The sequence below is a fragment of the Callorhinus ursinus genome, unplaced genomic scaffold (assembly GCF_003265705.2).
Source record: "Callorhinus ursinus isolate GAN/ISIS: 27379988/994484 unplaced genomic scaffold, GSC_fseal_2.0 scaffold31, whole genome shotgun sequence".
In the NCBI taxonomy this organism is placed as follows: Eukaryota; Metazoa; Chordata; class Mammalia; order Carnivora; family Otariidae; genus Callorhinus; species Callorhinus ursinus.
In genome coordinates this window covers 17,783,986-17,805,438 of record NW_027397093.1, presented here as the reverse complement: position 1 = coordinate 17,805,438, position 21,453 = coordinate 17,783,986, and the positions used below count along the sequence as shown (strand labels likewise).

The 21,453-nt window shown below is 37.6% G+C and overlaps 2 protein-coding genes across 4 annotated transcripts in view; one reads left to right on the top strand and one right to left on the bottom strand.

Moving 5' to 3' along the window:
- Positions 1 to 21,453, bottom strand: part of CTNNA3 (catenin alpha 3) — a 2,007,818-nt gene that overhangs the window by 1,099,449 nt on the left and 886,916 nt on the right. The window lies entirely within an intron of this gene.
- Positions 18,103 to 21,453, top strand: part of LRRTM3 (leucine rich repeat transmembrane neuronal 3) — a 160,493-nt gene continuing 157,142 nt past the window's right edge. The window contains exons 1-2 of the mRNA XM_025850257.2: positions 18,103 to 18,628; positions 18,990 to 20,521. Coding sequence (XP_025706042.1) covers positions 18,625 to 18,628; positions 18,990 to 20,521 — 1,536 coding nt within the window. The 5' untranslated portion in view covers positions 18,103 to 18,624. The remainder of the gene's footprint in view (positions 18,629 to 18,989; positions 20,522 to 21,453) is intronic.

The window sequence follows — 21,453 nt, the reverse complement described above, 5'->3', positions numbered from 1 at the left end:
TTTAAGTGCTTTTGCTTCGACCTCAAGCCTCTACAGTGACAATGTGACTCCGTGCCAGTTTTTTGCAGCATACAAGCTGCCAGATACGATTATTTCTGACAACAGGTCCACATTTGTCTCAGTCAAGTTACGGTATTTGTGGACAAGAATCTTATCCAAGCTGTCACCATTGCACCTCGTCTGTTTTAATGTATGGAAGGAGGAAAAGGTACTGCAGATTTCCAAAGATGCCCTGAGGTGGATTTCTGAAGATACTGACCAATAATTCTTACCTGGTTTTTCATCAACTAATGTTATAGATGTTCACTCAGAGGTGCGGCCATGCTGACTACTAGTTAACTTTCATAACTTGTCTAAACCAATTCTGCTGAGAATAAACTGACAACTCACAAAATGAATGAGAAAGTATTCTCAATACTGCTCTAGCTAAATGCATCAGTCATTCATTTCTGGTAATCATTCACCTTTATGACTGCAGTTTTTCTTTGCTGGGACTTAATTCAGTTCTTGTCCTGCTAGTTGAATCTGGAGGTGCCATTTCTATGAAGTCACATAGCACCCTGTGCTTTCTCATGATAGCACTCACTACCCACATTCTAACAAATCATTTATCTGTATGCCATCCTGGATTATAAATACTATGAGTGTAGAAATGTGTCTTTTCTTTTCTCTTAATTCTACCTCCACCATCTAGAATGGGAACTGGCACAAAGAACACACACAGGGGCCAGCATACAAACAGTCCTTTAGGTCAGGCTTCTTCAAGTCAGCTTCTAAAGCCAGTCTTCTTGACATTACTGGTAAGCCTTTTTTAAAAGCTACAGATAATGAGGGGGGGAGGGAATAGGAGGGGGAGATGAACCATGAGAGACTATGGACTCTGAGAAACAAATTGAGGGTTCTAGAGGGGAGGGGGGATGCATCAGCCTGGTGATGGGTATTAAAGAAGGCACGTTCTGCATGGAGCACTGGGTGTTATATGCAAACAATGAATCATGGAACACTACATCAAAAACTAATGATGTAATGTATGGTGATTAACATAATAATAACAAAATAAAATAAAATAAAAGCTACAGATATTCCAGTAAGATCCTTAATGAAAGCCCACTTAAGGCAAAAAGCCCCCTGAAATAATACTATAGGTAAGAAACAGAAGGAGTAACCAGCCCCAAATAAAAGAATTTGTCCTCAAACTACCCCTTCACGTGTTGACAAAGAACCCCAAATAAGGAGTTGTTTTTCTGTGAATACAAGGTCATTGCCTTCAGACACAAATGAAAGTGCCCTCAGAGTAAAATTTCTCAGGTTGGAAGGGAATGAGGGAGCAATAAAAATTCATCTGCAACACTTTTAGTCAAACAGAGATGGTAAATGGTGAAAAATAAAAACCAGTATTCTGGCTCTTCAACCGAAATTCTGAGTGTTCATCAAACTTAGTATGATGAACTTAGGGAATCCCTTATACTTGAGCATATCTTGGATAACACAGACTTGCGAACCAGCTACAGGTACTCCTTCCAGGGACTCTTCCTTATTATAGAAGTATCTCCCCTTGAATCATCCTTGTTTTTTCCTTTCATGAAACATATATTGAGTATGTATTATCTGTGAATAGTAGATATTTAGAGATGAGTGAGCTTCTACCATCCCTGAATTTAAAGGATATTCTGTTGGAAAAAATTTACATATAAATGATTATAATACAATGTATTTATATATCATACGTATACAGTATATAACCCAAAAATGCTAATGAGGAAGTTACCAAATCCCTAGAGAAGATTTTATGGAGGATATAACATTTGAGATATATTTTATAGACAATTTCACCTGATAGATAGTGAGGGAAGTCTATTCTTATAAGAGAGAATAGCACAAACAGTGACTTAAGGCATATTAAAACATGGCTTGTTCAGAATATAATGAATACTTTGCTGGTGCCTGGATTGCAGGTTGCAGAGCATATTGAATAGTGAATGGAAGTAATGACAAAGTGTCGATTTGGACCAAATAGTAAAGGATTTTTGAATCAGGTTTTATTCACAGTCTTTCATAACTGTAATTGGCCCCACCTAAAGCACCTACCAAGTCTTATACAATATGGCCCTGCCAACTTCACAATAACCCTTGACCGACCCTCTGTCACATCTTATTGGACTCAGGGTGATCATTTTATTCAAGAACAACCACCTCATAAGACAGATCCCAACCTATGAGGTGGCATGGTACAAAAGGATCAACCTTTTCTCCTCTACAATTTTAAACTGAAAGGACTGGAAGAATGAGCTGATTTAGAGTGAAGCTGAAAGAGTCATGAAGTCGCATGTAGTCATTGAAGACAATATGGCAAGCCAACTCCATAGGAAGCAAACATTATAAATAAACTACAGCTTGAAGGCGGAACAGAGGTGAACAGAAGAGAGGTGATACAAATGGAGACCAGCAAAGTGCAGGGCACTGAAATGAAGCTACTTCCCTTTCCAATAAGGTTCTTGCTCTTCTTGACAGCTGATTATTTGACTTTATCTAACAACAAAATTAATCAAATCAGAAGAACCTTGTGTGTCATGAGGATGAATCTGCTGTTTGACCAGAGGTGATAGTGAGCTATTCGAAGGATTTAAGCAGAACAATAACATAACCAAATCACTGGTAGTGTTTTAAGGGAGAAAGTCAGACCATTCTGGAATTGACCTTCATGTCATTCCACTAAAGACTCATCAAATCTCAAAAAAGAAAGAAGCAGTAATTCTTTTCTGTTTATCTTAACCCTGGCAAGAGGGTAACTTGCTATTTAAAAGATTATATTAGCCATATAGGAGAGAGACCATGTGTATTAGAATACTAGTTATGTATTTCCTTTTCAGAGCCAATATTTTGCATTTCAGTGACTTAAAGGAAGGTGAGCCCGAATAATTCAACATCAATAAAGATTGTTCCATAAACTAAATTTCTAACAGTAGAAGGAATTTAAAATAATTGTTTTGCCCACTTCAAGGAATATGATTCATTCAATTCAAGTTAATAAAATATATGTATAGTTGCCAAAATACTAATAGGGATTGCCCTTGGATGGTGAGAGCATAGTTCTTATGTTTTATAATTCATATATATTGCTTTTATAATGGAAAGGAAATAAACTTAAAGAATAGTTTATGACATATTTCATTTCTATCTAACAAAACAGATTTCAAGTTTAGTTGTCTGGATAAATGTATCTGAGGCTAGGGATAAAGCTATCTATTAACGTTTGCTATTGTTTTTCAATGGTATAAAGACTTTGGTTTGGATTCAAGGAAAACAAAATAGTTATAAAAAAATACACTAAAGTCAAAGGATCTAGGTTGAATGCAAAGTTCCTATACCCATGTCACATATGAATAGAGCCAGTTACTTCATCTCTGTGTTTCAGTTTTCTGACTTGTAAAATGTGGTTTGAACAAAACAATCTCAAAATTCTTTCCCATTTATGATTCTTTAAGCATTTATATCATTCTTATTTGGTATTACTATAATATTTTCCAAGTTTAATTTGTAAGCTTATAAGCCACTTGAAATTATATAAAACGTCTCAGGCCTTTAGAAAGTATCCACAGAAAACCTACAAAGCTTAAGGGTTAGGACTAATGGCCTAAACATGAGATGACATGTTTAATTATTTTTGTCTCTCCAGAGAGAAACCTAGAGTACCTCAGAAGGAAAACACCAAGATTGAAAGTTATATGTACCAAATCAAAAATATTTTCATGATTTTAAATAATACCATAAAGAGAAAAAAAATACATAGAATTAATGTAGGCTGTTTCCTTTAAGAAAATGTCTGGTCTTGAATATAGTCAGTGAATAGAAGAAATAATTTATATGACGGTGTGATACCTATTACTAGTTTTTGAATATAGGCATACATTGAGCTATCAGAAGATACAAACCTGGATCATAAATAAATAGTTGCCATTTGAAATATTATATTTATTTGTAAAGCTCTACTTCCTAGAAATATAAACACAAACACATATCCACACACACATATACACACAACACACTCCCCACACCATATACATATATATCAAGTTCAAGTTTAATTCTTTACTATTAAGTCACAAACATACACTTGAAAAGAGCAAAATATATGTTTTTTTAGTTTGAAAACTCATTCTAAAATATAATTGATAATTAAAACCAAAATTTTGATATAAAAAAGTGGTATATACTCAGTTCAGAGTATTTTATGTAATTATCTTTATTTCATTATAAAATTATAAACTCATTCTTATGAAAAAACATTCCCACACCCCCTGTCATCACCTGCCATGACTGTAATCTCTCATGAGAAATTCATATCTGAAACATGACATTGCATACTTTCATTGCCTCTTCCCCCTTAAAACTCATGTAATAACAAATGAATACAAATGAGGATACAGGGGAGATAAGAATGCATGAATGATTTCTACAAAGTTTTATTTTTTTTATTTTAAAGATTTTTATTTATTTATTGAGAGAATGGTAGAGAAAGAGCATGAGAGGGAAGAAGGTCAGAGGGAGAAGCAGACTCCCTGCTGAGCAGGGAGCCCGATGTGGGACTCGATCTCGGGACTCCAGGATCATGACCTGAGCCCAAGGCAGTTGCTTAACCAACTGAGCCACCCAGGCACCCTCTACAAAGTTTTAGAAAACACAGAATATATTATAAATAAGTAGAGTTAAGAAAGCTACACCTAAGTGCTTCCTAAAGGGGACCCTATGTTGTACAACAAAGTCTTCAGAGGCTTCGGAAAGTGGGGCCACTAAAAATACGGGGACTGGTTTAAAGTATTTGTGAAGAGTGCCAGATCCCCATCTTCACCCCAAGAAACCAAGAGACTATCTGCTATGGACCAAAAGTTTGTGTCCCCTCTGCCTCCCACCACAAATTCACATGTTGAAACCCTAATACCCAAAATAACAGTATTTGGACGTGGGGCTTTTAGGAGATAATTAGGTCATGAAGGTGGAGCTTTCATGAACGGGGTTAGTGCTCTTATCCGAAGACACACAAGAGAGATGGTCTCCTCTACCATGTGAGAATACATCAAGGATGTGTCCATCTGCAAACCAGGAGGAGAAACCTCACCAAGAACCCAAACATGCTAGCACCTTGATCTTAGACTTCCAGCCTCCAAAATTGTGAGAATAAGTTTCTGTTGTGTAAGCCACCCAGTCTATGATATATATTACAGAGTCAGCCTGGGCTGACTAGGACACTACTACTCATTTCTTCCAGCAAAGAAAAAAAAATTTTTTTTTCTGTAAATCCAAACATGAGAAGTTAGATCTAAGTATATGAGGCAAAGCACTGAAGCTTGGTATTGAAAACAGGAAAATTAAATGAGAATGTACATAATGAACTTGGGGACCTCAGCATCCCTCTCCTGCTTTGTCCCCAAAACACTGGTAACCTCCAGCTCCAGCGAAGAAGGTTGGGGGTCTCCAGGGGAAAATATCTATATTCATGTATCTGGAGATTCCTCAGTGAAAAGGCAAAGTTCCTTTTTTAATCTTGCTCCCACAAAGTCCACAGCCAAAACCCTGCCCATTCACAAGGAACTTTCTCTCAGCTTTTCGTGCCTCATTCAATCTGAATAAGCACACAAGAAACTTAACATTTGAAAAAAAGCTTCCAACATGAAATGGACCAAAACAAACTAACTAAACACCTCAGAGGAAACAGTGACATTGCACCAAAAATATAACCCCCAAACTGTATAATATCCTGTAGTGAAAAAGGATGTCACATTTATACAAATAAAACAGTATGCAATGAAGAAAGCGAAAAAGAGAACCCCCCCCAAAAAAAGAGCTCCTATAGATAACAAATATGATCACCTAAACTAGGGGAGGTAGAGGATCTGCAAACTTTTTTTTATAAAGAGATACACGGCAAATACTGGAAGGTTACAGGATTTACAGTCTCTAAACTCTGACATTGATGAATGAAAGCATCCACAGACAATACATAAATGGATGAGCATGAATGTGTTTCTTTAGTTATAAAAGTTTAACTTTATTTGCACCACTTGACCTAACAGCATCACTTTTGGATTTGGCTGTGCCATAGTTTGCTGACACCTGATCTAAATTTGTAATAAATAAATAGACAAAATACTATAACATAAAGCTGAAAGTAAGACAAGAATATAAAGGGATGGAAAAATAGGAGAAAAAACAACAACAAAGAATCAATCCAGGACATCCAAAATCTGCCCAATAAAAGTTCCAGAGTGAGAGAGAGAGAACAGAGAAAATGGGGAGAGATAATTAAAGACATAAATAAGTTTTTACAGACCCAAAGGACACAAGTCGCCAGATTTAAAAGGTCCACTGAATACATAGCACAATGAATGACGAAAGGCCCAAATCAAAGTACACCTTGTACAATTTCCAAATACCAGAGAAAATAAAGTATCACAAAAGCTTCCAAAGATTATACACAAAGGAGTGGGAATCAGAATAGAGCCTGGTTTTCAACAGCAAGAGTGGGTTATGAGAACACAGTAGACCAATAGCTAAAAGATCCTGAGGGAAAATGATTTTCAATTGTGAATTATATATAGTCAATTTATTAATCAGTTAGGATAAACCAAAAACATTCAGACACAGAATTTTTATATCAAATACACCTCTTAGAATCTACTAGTGGATATGTTTCAATAAAATAAGTGGTAAACTAAGAAAATGAATACATGGGATCCAGGAAAGGGGAGAATGGAGAAGGGGAATACTAGATTAAGAGCCATAATGAGATAAAGCTCATATTAGATACTAGAGAAACAGAGTGCTACAAAAGGAAGGCATTATCTGAATGGACTATTTGGAAAAGTTAAGCACTTGAAGAATCTCTTAAAATATTGGGAAAAACAACTAGCACTATGTACAGACAAAATCTAAGCAAATTTGAGAGACAGGGAGAGAGAGAAAATAGAGACAATTCCTAACTGCAAGAAAAACAAAAAGTTGAATGAGAATGTGAACATAATCCGGTATACCACTTAACCTGGCAGCATCATTGCTTACATAGTCATCTTAAGTACTATTTATTTAATGCTGTATTAATATGAGAAGTAGGAAAGTAAGAGGAAATATGGTATTAATCTTCAGTTAAAATAGCAAGAAATGAAAATATCAATAAAATTCAGAAATATTATGAGAAAAAAAGAGTAGCTAAAATAGTCACTGACTCTGAAAAGAGTAACTGGTGAAGAAGCTGAGAAGGAGAAGCAAGTATGGATATTTTCAGTACAAGTTTTTTCTCATATTTGCTTCTCAAACTATGTACATAAAATTCAGTTCTCGATTCCTTAATATTTTCAATTTTTCAGTTATCTGTTAAATTTCAAGTACACTGAGAAAGCTAATACTCTAAACCCATTATCAGTTAATACCATAGAATTCATTTGTTGATACGTGGAAAAATATCCAGAAAGAACCGGGTCACTATAGACATCCAAGGACAAAGTACTGGAGATGAGAGAAAATCACTAAGAGGTAAGGAGGTACTTGGAGGAAAGTTATTGCATGTGTGAACTTATTGTATGTGTGAAACTCCTGGTTGAATCGTGGGCCTGCTGTGTGAGGATTTGATGAGGACTGCAACAGTCTCTGCGTGAGCGGGATGGCATCTGATGGGGCAAATATTCCTGGCGCTAACCCCTCATCGGAAAACTGAGTCTAAGAAAGCCAACTCGGTGTAAGATTCATTTTGTGAGTTATCTTTCTGTTTGTTCTTGTTGTGTGATCTCCGAAGTCTCTTATTTTTTTAAAAATTTCAAATTTTGTGTAAACTTTCAGCTGCGCTACTTGTTCCAAAAAGAGAACATGCCTTCTCTGGGGCTGACCTGTCATGGTGGGGGGCTGGGAGGTGGGGAACAGTGGCTGCCTGAAACCACAGTAAAAATGCTGGTGGTGATCAATGAAAATCTGGAAGAGAGAACAGAAAGTCACATGAGTTGCTTCCTACTTGCTCTCAAATGTGAAGTCCTCAGAAAGGGATTTTCTGACTATTCTATAAAACCGTCACTACCCCTTATCCTCTGTTACTTGTCTTCATAGCACTTATCTCTAGTTGGCATTGCTGTGTGACTATGGTGTTTATTTTTTACTATCTCATTAACTAGAATGCAAGTCCTCTGATGGTAGGCACTTTGTCTTTTTCACTGTTCTATCCTCAGCACAAAGAACAGCAGAAGAGCTTGATAGATATTCACTGAATAAATAAATTCTCAACCCAAGACCAGATAAAGAAATTTTACTTTTATTAAAGACCTGTAGCATTTGCTTCCAGGGACTGTCAATTTCTGCCTGAGTCACAATTTTGCCACACGGGGGCTCTGCTGTTAGCCACAGGAGATTCCTAAGCATCCCCACCCCCACCCCCCCTCGCCTGCCCTGCACTCTTAAGGGAACTAGTCTTCAATCCGGATTAACATTAACAACACACAGAAGGTATCTCCAGACCAGTTTAAGAGAGTCCCCAAATAGACTGATACATTTTAGTGTAATATAAGGACCCATAGGCTCCTATTCTCTGCCACTACATTGCAAACCTATGCAGTTTCTCTTCTCTCAAAAGTTTCCTATCTTTTAGGTCAGCAGCATAAAATCAAAAATATCAGACTTACAGTTTCAAAAACAAAAATAAAACTAACCAATGGGACATTATGGTTTTTAATCCAAATCAAGATTTCTATTATCTTTCCCCACCTGGTGGCTGGGGAATTTAATCCTTAATGCTGATATATTTGTCAGGAAGGCAGACTTTAAAATATACTAGTGGAACCAATTGAAACTGTTATATACAATGCTTTAGAAACACAATACAAAATGCTATAGACTGAATGTTCGTGTGCCCCCTCCACATTTATATGTTGAAATCTAATCCCCAGTGTGATGGTATTTGGAGGTGGGGCCTTGGGGAAGTGATTAGGTTATGAGGGGAGAGCCCTCATGAAGGGATTAATGCCCTTATACAAGAGCCCCTGAGTCACGTGAGGCCCTCAACAGACATGGAATCTGCTGGCTTCTTGATTTCAGACTTCCAGGGGTTAGCGCTAGGAATATTTGCCCCATCAGACGCCATACAACGCCAACGAAAATAAATTTCTGTTGTTTAAAAGCCATCCAATCTGTGGTATTCTGTTAAAGCAACCTAAAATGGGCCAGAACAGAATTTTTTTCTTTAAAAATTCTTGTTACATCAGAATATGTGTGAAGCAAATATAGAAAAATGTTTATTATGATAACATTTAAACAATACTGCCTTTATATTCAAAGCACAGCCATACATGCAAAGTAGAACATCAAATATTAAAGGTGCAAATTTGGTTAAGAGATGTTTATAGTTACTCTTAAACTCCTCTGTTTTACTGCAAGAAATTACAAGAAATTTGGGAATATATACACAGGACTGTAAATTTTACAGTGTGACTCTCGTTCTTACAAATTCCTTCATGGAATTTTTTCTAAATGAAAAGCCAGAAAACTGATTTATCTCAATATAAATGACTATAAGTGACTTTTGATTTCTATTCTCTTGAAAGGAATTTTTTGAGCCTTTGTTAGAATACCTCAACATCCATACAAAAATTAGTTTTGTTTAGCAAGGAACATCAAATAATTGCTTTTGCTGACTATGGGCAAGTGTGATGGAAAGGGGTGAGCAGAAATACTGGTAAATATGAACATTAAGCCAACACAGACTCACGACACCTTAATATTAACTCCCACACCCAAACTTGCCATTTGACCCATTACTGAATTCCTTGGTAGTATAAATACCACAAAACAGAAATACTTTTTTTTTCTTCTGAGCTCTAAGCCTCAGTTTACTCAAAAGTTTGTCAAGTCTTAGATTTGCTACCAAAAGTAAATAGATGTCTACATATCCTTTGGGGCTGGATATCCTGCTTAAATTAATAAATGGATCCTTGTTCAACATACGTGTCATTAAAACTTACTCCTTGCAAGTTAAATGACACCAGGGGAAGCAATCAACCAAATGCAGAGTATGGAACAAGATAAAGTCCAAATGACCTGGCATCTCCCAACAAATTAATGGCATTGAAAAATTAAAGGATTTCAGAAACATGAAAGCCAAATGCAGTATCTGTGCTTTGCTTAAATCTTGACTACAAAACAACTTTATGAAATTACTGTTAATTTTGTTAGGTGCAATAATGCTAGATGGTTAAACTAAAAGTCTATTGGCTAGAGTTGCATATTAAATATATATGGGTAAAGTGACATGATTTCTGAGATGTGCTTTTAAAATACTCCAGGAAAAAAAAGGGTGTGTGTATGTGGAAATAGGGACAGGGATAGATGAAAAAAAAAGTTAGCAAAATATTGATAATTGTTGAAGTTGAGGTTTATTATACTATTTTCTCTACTTCTGTGTATGTTTTTAAATTTCCACTGAAAAAATAAACAATTATTTCCTCAAAGTCATGTAGTCTTTTCAGTCTTCAGAACTCTTCCACTAAGTGTTATTCTTTAAGAGTCTGTTATTTTTTCCTATCCTCAAATTTAGCTTAGGGCTATCTCTGAAGAAAGTAAAGTGAGGAATGCAATGAAACCTGAAAATGTGGATTGGCGCTACAGCATAAATGTACCTTCAGGGACATGTGCTAGATAACCTTATAAGGTCTCACTCACTGGAGTTTGCTTCATTTCAGAAAGACACTGAGAGACCATTTTAATGGTCAGACCTGGAACTTTCTTTATCCATTTATTTAAGTCAGGGATGTTCACTCATAACCATATGTGACCAAACAGGGTTTTTAATAGAGCCCTTGAAGCAAGCAGATGGAAACTAAGGATATTTCAGAGACATGTTAATGCTCTTATGAAAAATCAGGATACAATTACAAATGTACAAATGCATATGAGTATTCTAACAGCTAGAAATAAAGAAACTCATACTCATAGCTGTAGGGAACTCTTTGTTAGCATTCTGACAACTCTACCACATGATAGGGTAACTGAGTCAAAAAGGTTAAGCTGTTTACAATATCTAGATCAAATGGGGCACCTGGGTGGCTCAGTCCGTTAAGCGTCTGCCTTGGGCTCAGGTCATGATCTCGGGGTCCTGGGATGGAGCGCCACGTCAGGTTTCCTGCTCAACAGGGAGTTTGCTTCTCCCTCTTTTGCTCTCCCTCTGCCCTTCCCCACTGTTCATTCTCTCTCTCTTTCTCTCTCTCTCAAATAAAATCTTCAAAACAAAACAAAACAAAACAAAAAAAAATGCATTTATTGGTGAAAGCACTTCATGAGTTAGAATACAGAATGTCAACAATGTATGCTGTATAATAATAAATGGTTGTGGTATTAAAAGTGTAGAAAAGGAATACTGGAGAATTTTTTTTATTATATTGGTAAATTCTGACTCCGCTTTTGGTCATGTTAGTGTTCCAGAAACATTTTATACCACTTTATAGTCTACAAAGTATTTGCCCATAAATTATGGAAATCGATCCTAAATAAAAGCCTTAGGGATTCATAACACAGGTTTTATGAGTCCCATTTTGCAGATAAGCAAACTGAAACCCTGAGAAGTTTGGCCAGAATCAGTTTTAAATTCCAAATGTCAACTGACTTTCACAATAAAAAGTATATATCATTCTCTAAATTAGAAGGACATTTTGGATGCACTGAATTTATTTTCCAGTATACTTAGTCCAAATGTTCCCATATCTGGTCTTTATGTAACTTTCAATTTTCATCAAAGCTTCTGGTTCCATTGCCCTCCAAGGCCATATGCAAAGACATTGCCTCTGTCTAGGCCATCAGAATAAAATCCATGTTACTGTTGTTTAGTGGCTAATTTTGCTAATCATTTTACAAAATATTGTAAAATATATCATGGTCCTTTGTATTCTAAAATACATTAGGTGATGGGACCTACTATCAAGAAGATGTTTTCAAAAATTAAAGTCTCACAAAATCGAAAAAAAGTAAGAGCCAACCCTAAAGTTAATTCAAATGTGTTGACTTTTTTTTGGTGTTTCCAAAGTTTATTTATAAATTACTCTGGAGAATTGTTGATCCTATTACCAAAACTTGACCCAAAGAAGCAGCTGATGGCTTCACCATCCCTCTAGTAGCTCAACTTATAAAACAGGAATCATCTTTAATTTCTCTATCTCATACCTCTACTTCTTTTTTTAGTTTTTTTTGATTTATTTTTTTATTATTATGTTATGTTAATCACCATACATTACATCATTAGTTTTTGATGTGGTGTTCCATGATTCATTGTTTGCGTATAACACCCAGTGCTCCACGCAGAACGTGCCCTCTTTAATACCTATCACCAGGCTAACCCATCCTCCCAGCCCCCTTCCCTCTAGAACCCTCAGTTTGTTTTTCAGAGTCCCTAGTCTCTCATGGTTCGTCTCCCCCTCCGATTTCCCCCCTTTCATTCTAGCCCTCCTGCTATCTTCTTTTTTTTTTAACATATATTGTATTATTTGTTTCAGAGGTACAGATCTGTGATTCAACAGTCTTGCACAATTCACAGCGCTCACTATAGCACATACCCTCCCCAATGTCTATCACCCAGCCACCCCATCCCTCCCACCCCCACCACTCCAGCAACCCTCAGTTTGTTTCCTGAGATTAAGAATTCCTCATATCATACCTCTATTTCTAACCCGTTAGAAAACTCCTGTTGGCTTTACCTAAACATATATCCAAAAACTAACCAATTCTCATCACTTTCACTGCTTCTGAACTGGCCCAAGTCACCATCATCTCTCTCCTGGATTGGTACAATGGCCTCCTTACTGACCTCCCCGCTTTTATTCTTGTCCCTTTTGAGTTTATTCCCATAACAGCAGTATGAGTGATCCTTTCAATAGGTAACTTGATCATATCTTTAGTCTGAACAAAATCTTGAGTTGGTTTCCAGTTTTCTTCAGAAGAAAGCCAAAGTTTTTACAATGGCATAAGAAGCCCTCCATGACCCAGTACCTAATACCTCTCTGACTTCATCTCCAATCCCTCTACTCCTTGCTCTCTCCATTCTAGACAGATGGGCCTGTTTGCAACTCATTGAACATATGATCACCCACTTGAGGGCCTTCAGACTAGCCACTCCCCTTATATATTTAAGGTTAACAACCTCATCTCCTCCCAGGTTTTGCTTAAGCCACTTTCTTAGTGGCCCTAACCATCCCAAAATTTAACATTACAAGAAACAGACTTTTAACTATAGAGCACAAACTGATGGTTACCAGAGGGGAGGTGGTTGGGGGATGGGTTAAATAGGTGATGGGGATTAAGGAGTACACTTGTGATGAGCATAGGGTGTTGTATATAAGGGTTGAATCACTAAATTCTATACCTGAAAACTAATATTACAGTGTATGTCAACTAACTGGAATTTAAATAAAAACTTTTTCAAAAGTAAAATTACAATTTACCTTGCCCCCTACACTCCCAATCTTCCATATTCTCACTTTTCTTTTCTCTATAAAACATACTACCTAATAATATACTATTTATGTGGGGGTTTTTTTGTCCATGTAACCCGTTTAGAATATAAGCTTTGACCTTTGTTTTGTACACCGATGTATTCCAAGTGTCTGGAACAGCATCTACTCCATAGCAGGTACCCAAACGATGCATTTGTTAAATGAATGAAATTCTGAGGCCAACCCATGCTAATACATCAGTACATCTTCTTTAAGCCCTGATCTTCTAAGTTTTTTTGGCAATTCAATTTCATAGTGGATTGAAGTTGGGCATTATACACTTAATTAGAATTTATTTACCTAATTTAAGCAAAATATGCACAGCTATTTAAAATATATACATACAGTTTTCAAAAGTCTTTAGGTCCATGACTACGTTTCATAATTGTATAAATCATTAAGGCCCTAGATTCATTGGGATCATTTAACTTGTCAGGTAGTTTATGGTTTGTTCTGTATATGGTGGTAAGTGCAAAATAATTTTAAATACACAATGTAGTATAATTTTGGCTCTGTTGAAAGGCAAATCAAAACTAATCATCTTGCTATAGTCAACAAGTAAAAGGAGAATAAACTTTTAAAAGTACAATAGAAAGTTGCTAAAATAATTTAGAATATAAAGGGTTTTTTTCTTTCTTTTGAAAAAAAAATCTCTATGTCTTTGGGCTAATTTCTGCAGTCTCAAGTATTCAATCTGCTTTGAACCGTATTATGTTATTTTTGGAGTTTTCTGCTAGCCCCTCTTCATTGAACCCAGACAGACCTGGTGGTGATGCCAGCTTACAGGCTAGTGCCAAGGTAGGGGCCACACAGAGTAACTGGGGTCAGACCCAGGACAAGAATGGCTATTCATTACTATTAAGGAAGAAACCAATGATCCATATTAAGAGGAAATATCAATCATGAGACTGAATGTGAAAGTGAGGGTGAAGTCAGAACTATGGAGCAAGATGAGATCAGAAGCCAAGGTATCAGAAAATGACTGAAACCTAAGGACAAGGTGTGAAACACAGAAAAGAATGTTATTCACCATAAATAATCCAAAATTTTCCCCAGGAAAAGCAGAGTGAGGGAATTACACTTTCATTGTTCATCTGTGTTCTTGTCACCAGGGAAAGAAGGAAAAAGAAGCAGCACAAAGTTGATGGGGCCTCCAGCCATTGTAGAGTAGCCCTCTGCAGCTGTTTGGCAAAACAGACATCTCAAAAGCTATTTTCTGGGGCGCCTGGGTGGCTCAGTTGGTTAAGCAACTGCCTTCGGCTCAGGTCATGATCTTGGAGTCCCAGGATCGAGTCCCGCATGGGGCTCCCTGCTCAGCAGGGAGTCTACTTCTCCCTCTGACCCTCTTCCCTCTCATGCTCTCTCTCTACCATTCTCTCTCTCTCTCTCAATAAATAAATAAAAATCAAAAGCTATTTTCCATGGAGAAGCAAGGAAAGTAAGGAGAAAAATCAGAGGCTCTCAAGCAACAGAGATATGAGAGAGAAGTTATAAATATGATTTCCTCTAGTAGTTTTTAATAGATACAAGTTGTCAAGTCCCATTTGGGATGTTAGATGATAAAAGCTGTAACATGTCAAAGGAAATATTCAAAAGTATATTTACTGTTCTTATGAAATTTATGATTTAACTACGAAGATGAGATGTCTACATAAAAAGTAGAGATCACTTGCTGACCGTCTAAATGTTTCCACTTTCTAGTTTCTTGCCATTTTACACACAGTCTTTTAAGAATACTTCCTCCAAAATTGTATCCAATATCATTGGCTCAGGAACTCTGCAGAGATCAATCCCATGTGCACAAGACTAGCATTACATAAGCACTTTGTTCCCCATCAAATGTACTTGTGACCCCCATAAAACTGTATTTATTCAATAACTGAGCATCTATTATGTGTCAAGTGCTCTTCTAGGTATTAGAGAAACTGAAGTAGACAAAACACTATCTTTGTCTTCATGGAACTTACATCACAATATCATAAATTTTTATATCCTTTCTTCCAAGTAGGAGAAAATTTATTATTTTTAATCACTCCCTTACAGTGCCTTTCCTTTTTTTTTTCCTTACAGTGCATTTCTTAAAATTCCTTGTCCATCAGTGTGTTGATTAAGTGCAGCCTCTACCATCCCATGAATCAGAATCTTGAGGGGAAGACTGAGAAATTTATGTTTAACAAGCTCTCTGGGGGTTTTATATGCGTTAATAGCATGGATAATTTGGGAGGAACCACTGCCCTTTCAATACCATACTATCTGAGGAATTGGTGATTCTCATTGTACCACTTCTGTGGGACCCTTTTGATTGTCATGACTAACAACTACCAAACTCCTCATCCTTAAAGAATGTGAAAGTTCTCTGGGGTTTTCCACAGCCAATTCACCTGACAAAGACTGACAAGGCAAACTTTTTAAGGTATACTATTTATCTTTAAACGATTTTCTCTATGGGACAGATGTTACCATATTCTGCTTTAGGGAAGAAACAATTAAACATTAATTACTAGTTATGGTCCACAGAACCAAAAGATTCATTTTAAAGACAAAGTTGAGATGATGGAGATTTAGGAAGTTTTCTTATTAAAAGAAGGTAAGACTGAGTGAATCCTAGAAATCCACTGTGAACAACATAAAATGTTCGTTGAAGAGGCTCTTTGTGAGTTAATGATAGTCACTATAGTCAATATTCAATACTAAACAATATGCAATGACAGCAAATACAATAAAGTTGATATTCGAATAACAGCTAATGCAGGTTTATTATGTGCTACACACTATTCTAAGTACTTTACAGATATTAAGTTGACAATTCTCAAACCCTCTATGAAATGTTTTTTTGTTACCATACCTATTTTGTAGAAGAGAAAATGAGGCATAGAGAAGATAAGTAACCTATTCAAGTCTACATAGCTCACAATTTGTAGCCAGGATTTGATCCTAGGTGCAAAAATCCATACTCTTAATCACTAGACTAAACTGCTTCTCATTAGTTTTTATAATACTTCTTTCAAAGAATCATACCAAAGAAGTTTATACAAACCTAGGAAGCAAGATTGATTGATTGACTGGTATTACAACTTCCTTGACCCAGTATCCTAATCAGGCTAATTTTCACTTGACTCATTTTCAGATGAAGATAACACTGCTGCTGAAGCAGGATCATCTAGTGGTTAAAAGTCCAAGAGAAAGAGGGAGATGGCTTTGAATCTCAGCTCTGCCACTTACTTGCTGCATGAATTTCATCAAGTTACCTCTCCAAGCCTCAGTTTTCTTATCTTTAAAATGAAGGTTATAAAGGGACCTACATCATAATATTGTTTAAAGATAAAACAAGATCGCTCATTTAAAACACTTAGGAAGTGTTTCACTCAATAAACATTATTAGTGCAATAAATAGCAGCAGCATCAATAAACTGGACCAAATGATCTCTTGATTCTTCTACTCGCACTAAAAATTGTTTATTTCTCTTCTAATTAGAAACAAATTCTTAATCTCAGGAAACAAACTGAGGGTTGCTGGAGTGGTGGGGCGTGGGAGAGATGGGGTGGCTGGGTGATAGACATTGGGGAGGGTATGTGCTATGGTGAGCGCTGTGAATTGTGCAAGACTGTTGAATCACAGATCTGTACCTCAGAAACAAATAATACATTATATGTTAAAAAAAAAAAAAGAAGAAGAAGATAGCAGGAAGGGAAGAATGAAGGGGGGAAATTGGAGGGGGAGATGAACCATGAGAGACTATGGACTCTGAGAAACAAACTGAGGGTTCTAAAGGGCGGGGGGGGGGGGGGGTGGGGGGATGGGTTAGCCTCGTGCTGGGTATTAAGGAGGGCACATACTGAATGGAGCACTGGGTGTTATACGCAAACAATGAATCATGGAACACTACATCAAAAACTAATGATGTAATGTATGGTGATTAACATAACATAACAACAAAAAATAAATAAAAATAAATAAATAAAATACAAAAAAAAAAGAAACAAATGACAGCAGCCAAAACAACCAAGCCAGAAGCCATTAAACCAATTATGTCTTTTGTAGGAAAACCAGAAAAGCTATTGGACACATCAATTTATATGTCATTAGTTATCCCCTCTATTCCAAAATGTATGTGTCTAAGCATCCTGAGACACCTTGCATAATATAATCACTGTGACTCCAAGAGGTCAAATGGGCAGGCAGTTAATGCTTCTCTGTGAAAAGCTCAATAAGTCATTTTATAAATTTCAGTCCAAAGCCTACGTTGAGGTTAAGAAAAATTGACATTCGGTCTGTGAACTTAATGTCAAGCTTCAGGAAAACTCTAGGCAGTACATGTTTAGTGATTAAGTGGACGTAGACAATAAAGACATTGCCAAACTGTAAAACAAGACTTGGAAATTACAGAAAATGTTGCTAGTTATTGATTACGGTGACCATTCAGTTCCCATTGAGCCACCCAAAAGAATCATTTATTTTCCAGCAGAGAGTCTGCTCATTTGCAAGATAAAAGAGAGACATTTCTGCACATGCCCATAATGTTCTTCACCACTGGGGGCAGCTTTACATAAGACTGCATTCACTGAAACCAAAGCAACAGTCCGAGCAGCTTTCAGAATGACAGTCTGCAGAAGTGAGCTGAGCGTGTGTGCGGTACGGGGCTCTCCTGCCTCCTGGGCTCCAACGCAGCTTTGTGGCTGAAGTGGGTGCTCACCACCAGAAATGCTGGGCTATGGAATACAGATGTGGCAGCTCAGATAGCCCCACGTTGCCTGGAGGAATACATCATGCTTTCCGATAAGAAGAAATTATAGAAGCCAGTTTTTTTTTTTAACGCCCCCCCCAAAAAACTGTAAAGATGCAAAAACGTAATATCCACGAAGATCCTATTACCTAGGAAGATTTTTGATGTTTTGCTACAAATGCGGTGCTGGAATTTATTCGTTCTTGGAGTGTTCTGCGTGGCTGGCAAAGAATAATGTTCCAAAATCGGTCCATCTCCCAAGGGGTCCAATTTTTCTTCCTGGGTGTCAGCGAGCCCTGACTCACAGTGCAGCTGACAGGGGCTGTCATGCGAGTGGCCCCTTAAGCCAAAGCAAAAGACCTAAGGACGACCTTTGAACAATACAAAGGATGGGTATGTTTTGTCATTTTTCTTCTTTCCTTCTTAAAAAAAAAACAAAAACAAAAAAACAAAAACAAAAACAAAACCCTCTAGTCTGTGTTGTAATTCTGCCTTAATTATTTTAGAGATTACCTTTCTGTGCTTAAGACTATAAATTCAATTGCTTAGTGGACACGTTTCCTTGCTTAACTATTAAAAAAAAAAACCCTAAAGACAATTCTCTTTAAATGACAAGGAGGTGATATTTGATATTAAATGTTGTTATCTAGATTTAAATTTTTAAAAAAGAAAATACATGCCTATTTTTGCTTGGTTAAAAATAAATGAATTCCTTTTTGGGGGGATAACTTTTCTAAGTTGTTTTTATTTCCAGGTTTCAATGTAATTAGGCTACTGAGCGGATCAGCTGTAGCACTGGTTATAGCCCCCACTGTCTTACTGACAATGCTTTCTTCTGCCGAACGAGGATGCCCTAAGGGCTGTAGGTGTGAAGGCAAAATGGTATATTGTGAATCTCAGAAATTACAGGAGATACCCTCAAGTATATCTGCTGGTTGCTTAGGTTTGTCCCTTCGCTATAACAGCCTTCAAAAACTTAAGTATAATCAATTTAAAGGGCTCAACCAGCTCACCTGGCTATACCTTGACCATAATCATATCAGCAATATTGATGAGAATGCTTTTAATGGGATACGCAGACTCAAAGAGTTGATTCTGAGTTCCAACAGAATCTCCTATTTTCTCAACAATACCTTCAGACCTGTGACAAATTTACGGAACTTGGATCTGTCCTATAATCAGCTGCATTCTCTGGGATCTGAACAGTTTCGGGGCTTGCGGAAGCTGCTGAGTTTACATTTACGGTCTAACTCCCTGAGAACCATCCCTGTGCGAATATTCCAAGACTGCCGCAATCTGGAACTTTTGGACCTGGGATATAACCGGATCCGAAGTTTAGCCAGGAATGTCTTTGCTGGCATGATCAGACTCAAAGAACTTCACCTGGAGCACAATCAATTTTCTAAGCTCAACCTGGCCCTTTTTCCAAGGTTGGTGAGCCTTCAGAACCTTTACTTGCAGTGGAATAAAATCAGTGTCATAGGACAGACCATGTCCTGGACCTGGAGCTCATTACAAAGGCTTGATTTATCAGGCAATGAAATTGAAGCTTTTAGTGGACCTAGTGTTTTCCAGTGTGTCCCAAACCTGCAGCGCCTCAACCTGGATTCCAATAAGCTTACATTTATTGGTCAAGAGATTTTGGATTCTTGGATATCTCTCAATGACATCAGTCTTGCCGGGAATATATGGGAATGCAGCAGAAATATTTGTTCCCTGGTAAACTGGCTGAAAAGTTTTAAAGGTCTGAGGGAGAATACAATTATCTGTGCCAGTCCCAAAGAGCTGCAAGGAGTAAATGTGATCGATGCAGTGAAGAACTACAGCATCTGTGGCAAAAGTACCACGGAGAGGTTTGATCTGGCCAGGGCTCTCCCCAAGCCAACATTTAAGCCTAAGCTCCCCAGGCCGAAGCATGAGAGCAAGCCCCCTCTGCCCCCCACGGTGGGAGCCACGGAGCCCGGCCCAGAGACCGATGCTGACACCGAGCACATCTCTTTCCATAAGATCATCGCAGGGAGCGTGGCCCTTTTCCTGTCCGTGCTTGTCATCCTGCTCGTTATCTACGTGTCATGGAAGCGGTACCCGGCTAGCATGAAGCAGCTGCAGCAGCGCTCCCTCATGCGAAGGCACAGGAAAAAGAAAAGACAGTCCCTAAAGCAAATGACTCCCAGCACCCAGGAATTTTATGTAGATTATAAACCCACCAACACGGAGACCAGCGAGATGCTGCTGAATGGGACGGGACCCTGCACCTATAACAAATCAGGCTCCAGGGAGTGTGAGGTATGAACCATTGTGATAAAAGCGCTCTTAAAAGCTGGGAAATAAGTGGTGCTTTATTGAACTCTGGTGACTATAAACGGAACGTGGTGCCCCCTCCCATTCCCTCTCCCTCTCCTGGCAAGGTCCTTCCCTGTCCGTTTTAGCACATTCATAATACTGGTCATTTTCCTCTCATACATAATCAGCCCATTGAAATTTAAATACCACAATCAATGCAAAGCTCAAACTCTGGTTTAATATAATGCCTACTGTATAAGACTCTTTATCGATTGCATTAATATCTCATTTGTTTTAAGATAAAACTTCCGTAAGTAATCCCCCACAGGGGCTGTTATTTCTCTTCTGGTAGGACCACATCTATAGTTCTAGAAGGTTTGCTGTTCACTGGCAAATCAAGGAAAAAGGGAATGATCCCAGGTACTGGGAGCTCGAACTGATTCTAGGCGAATGCTTGATTACAGAAACATTTAGAGACAGCCTTAAAACATGGCCTGGCTTAAAAAGAAAATTGCAGGAAACTGTCAAAAGATGGTGCTGGGTTAAAGAATCGCCACGGGCAATTTTCCAGAGGTGTTTGAATTACAAGAAAGCGAGCCCAGGGAAAAGTGTTGAAGAGTTAAAATGCTGCAAATAGACAACCGAAAAACGTGAGATGGTAAAAACACAAAGTTTTAGACTTGAATGCCTTGTCTCTGAAATCCATCCCTGGAAAATCAAACTAGAGGTTTCACACTATCAATTTCTCCTAGCCTTTATTTAGCCCAAATTAATTAATTAATAAAATAACCAAGAAGCAAATTTGAGGAGGGAGATTTCTCCACTGTTCCTCACCTTAGGGAGTTTTCAGAGATGAGGCTTGCAAATGAGAAGGCAGCTTGCTATTTGCATGTGGTTGGGAGCTTACCAGAATTTCTTTCCAGCACTTTCAAGGA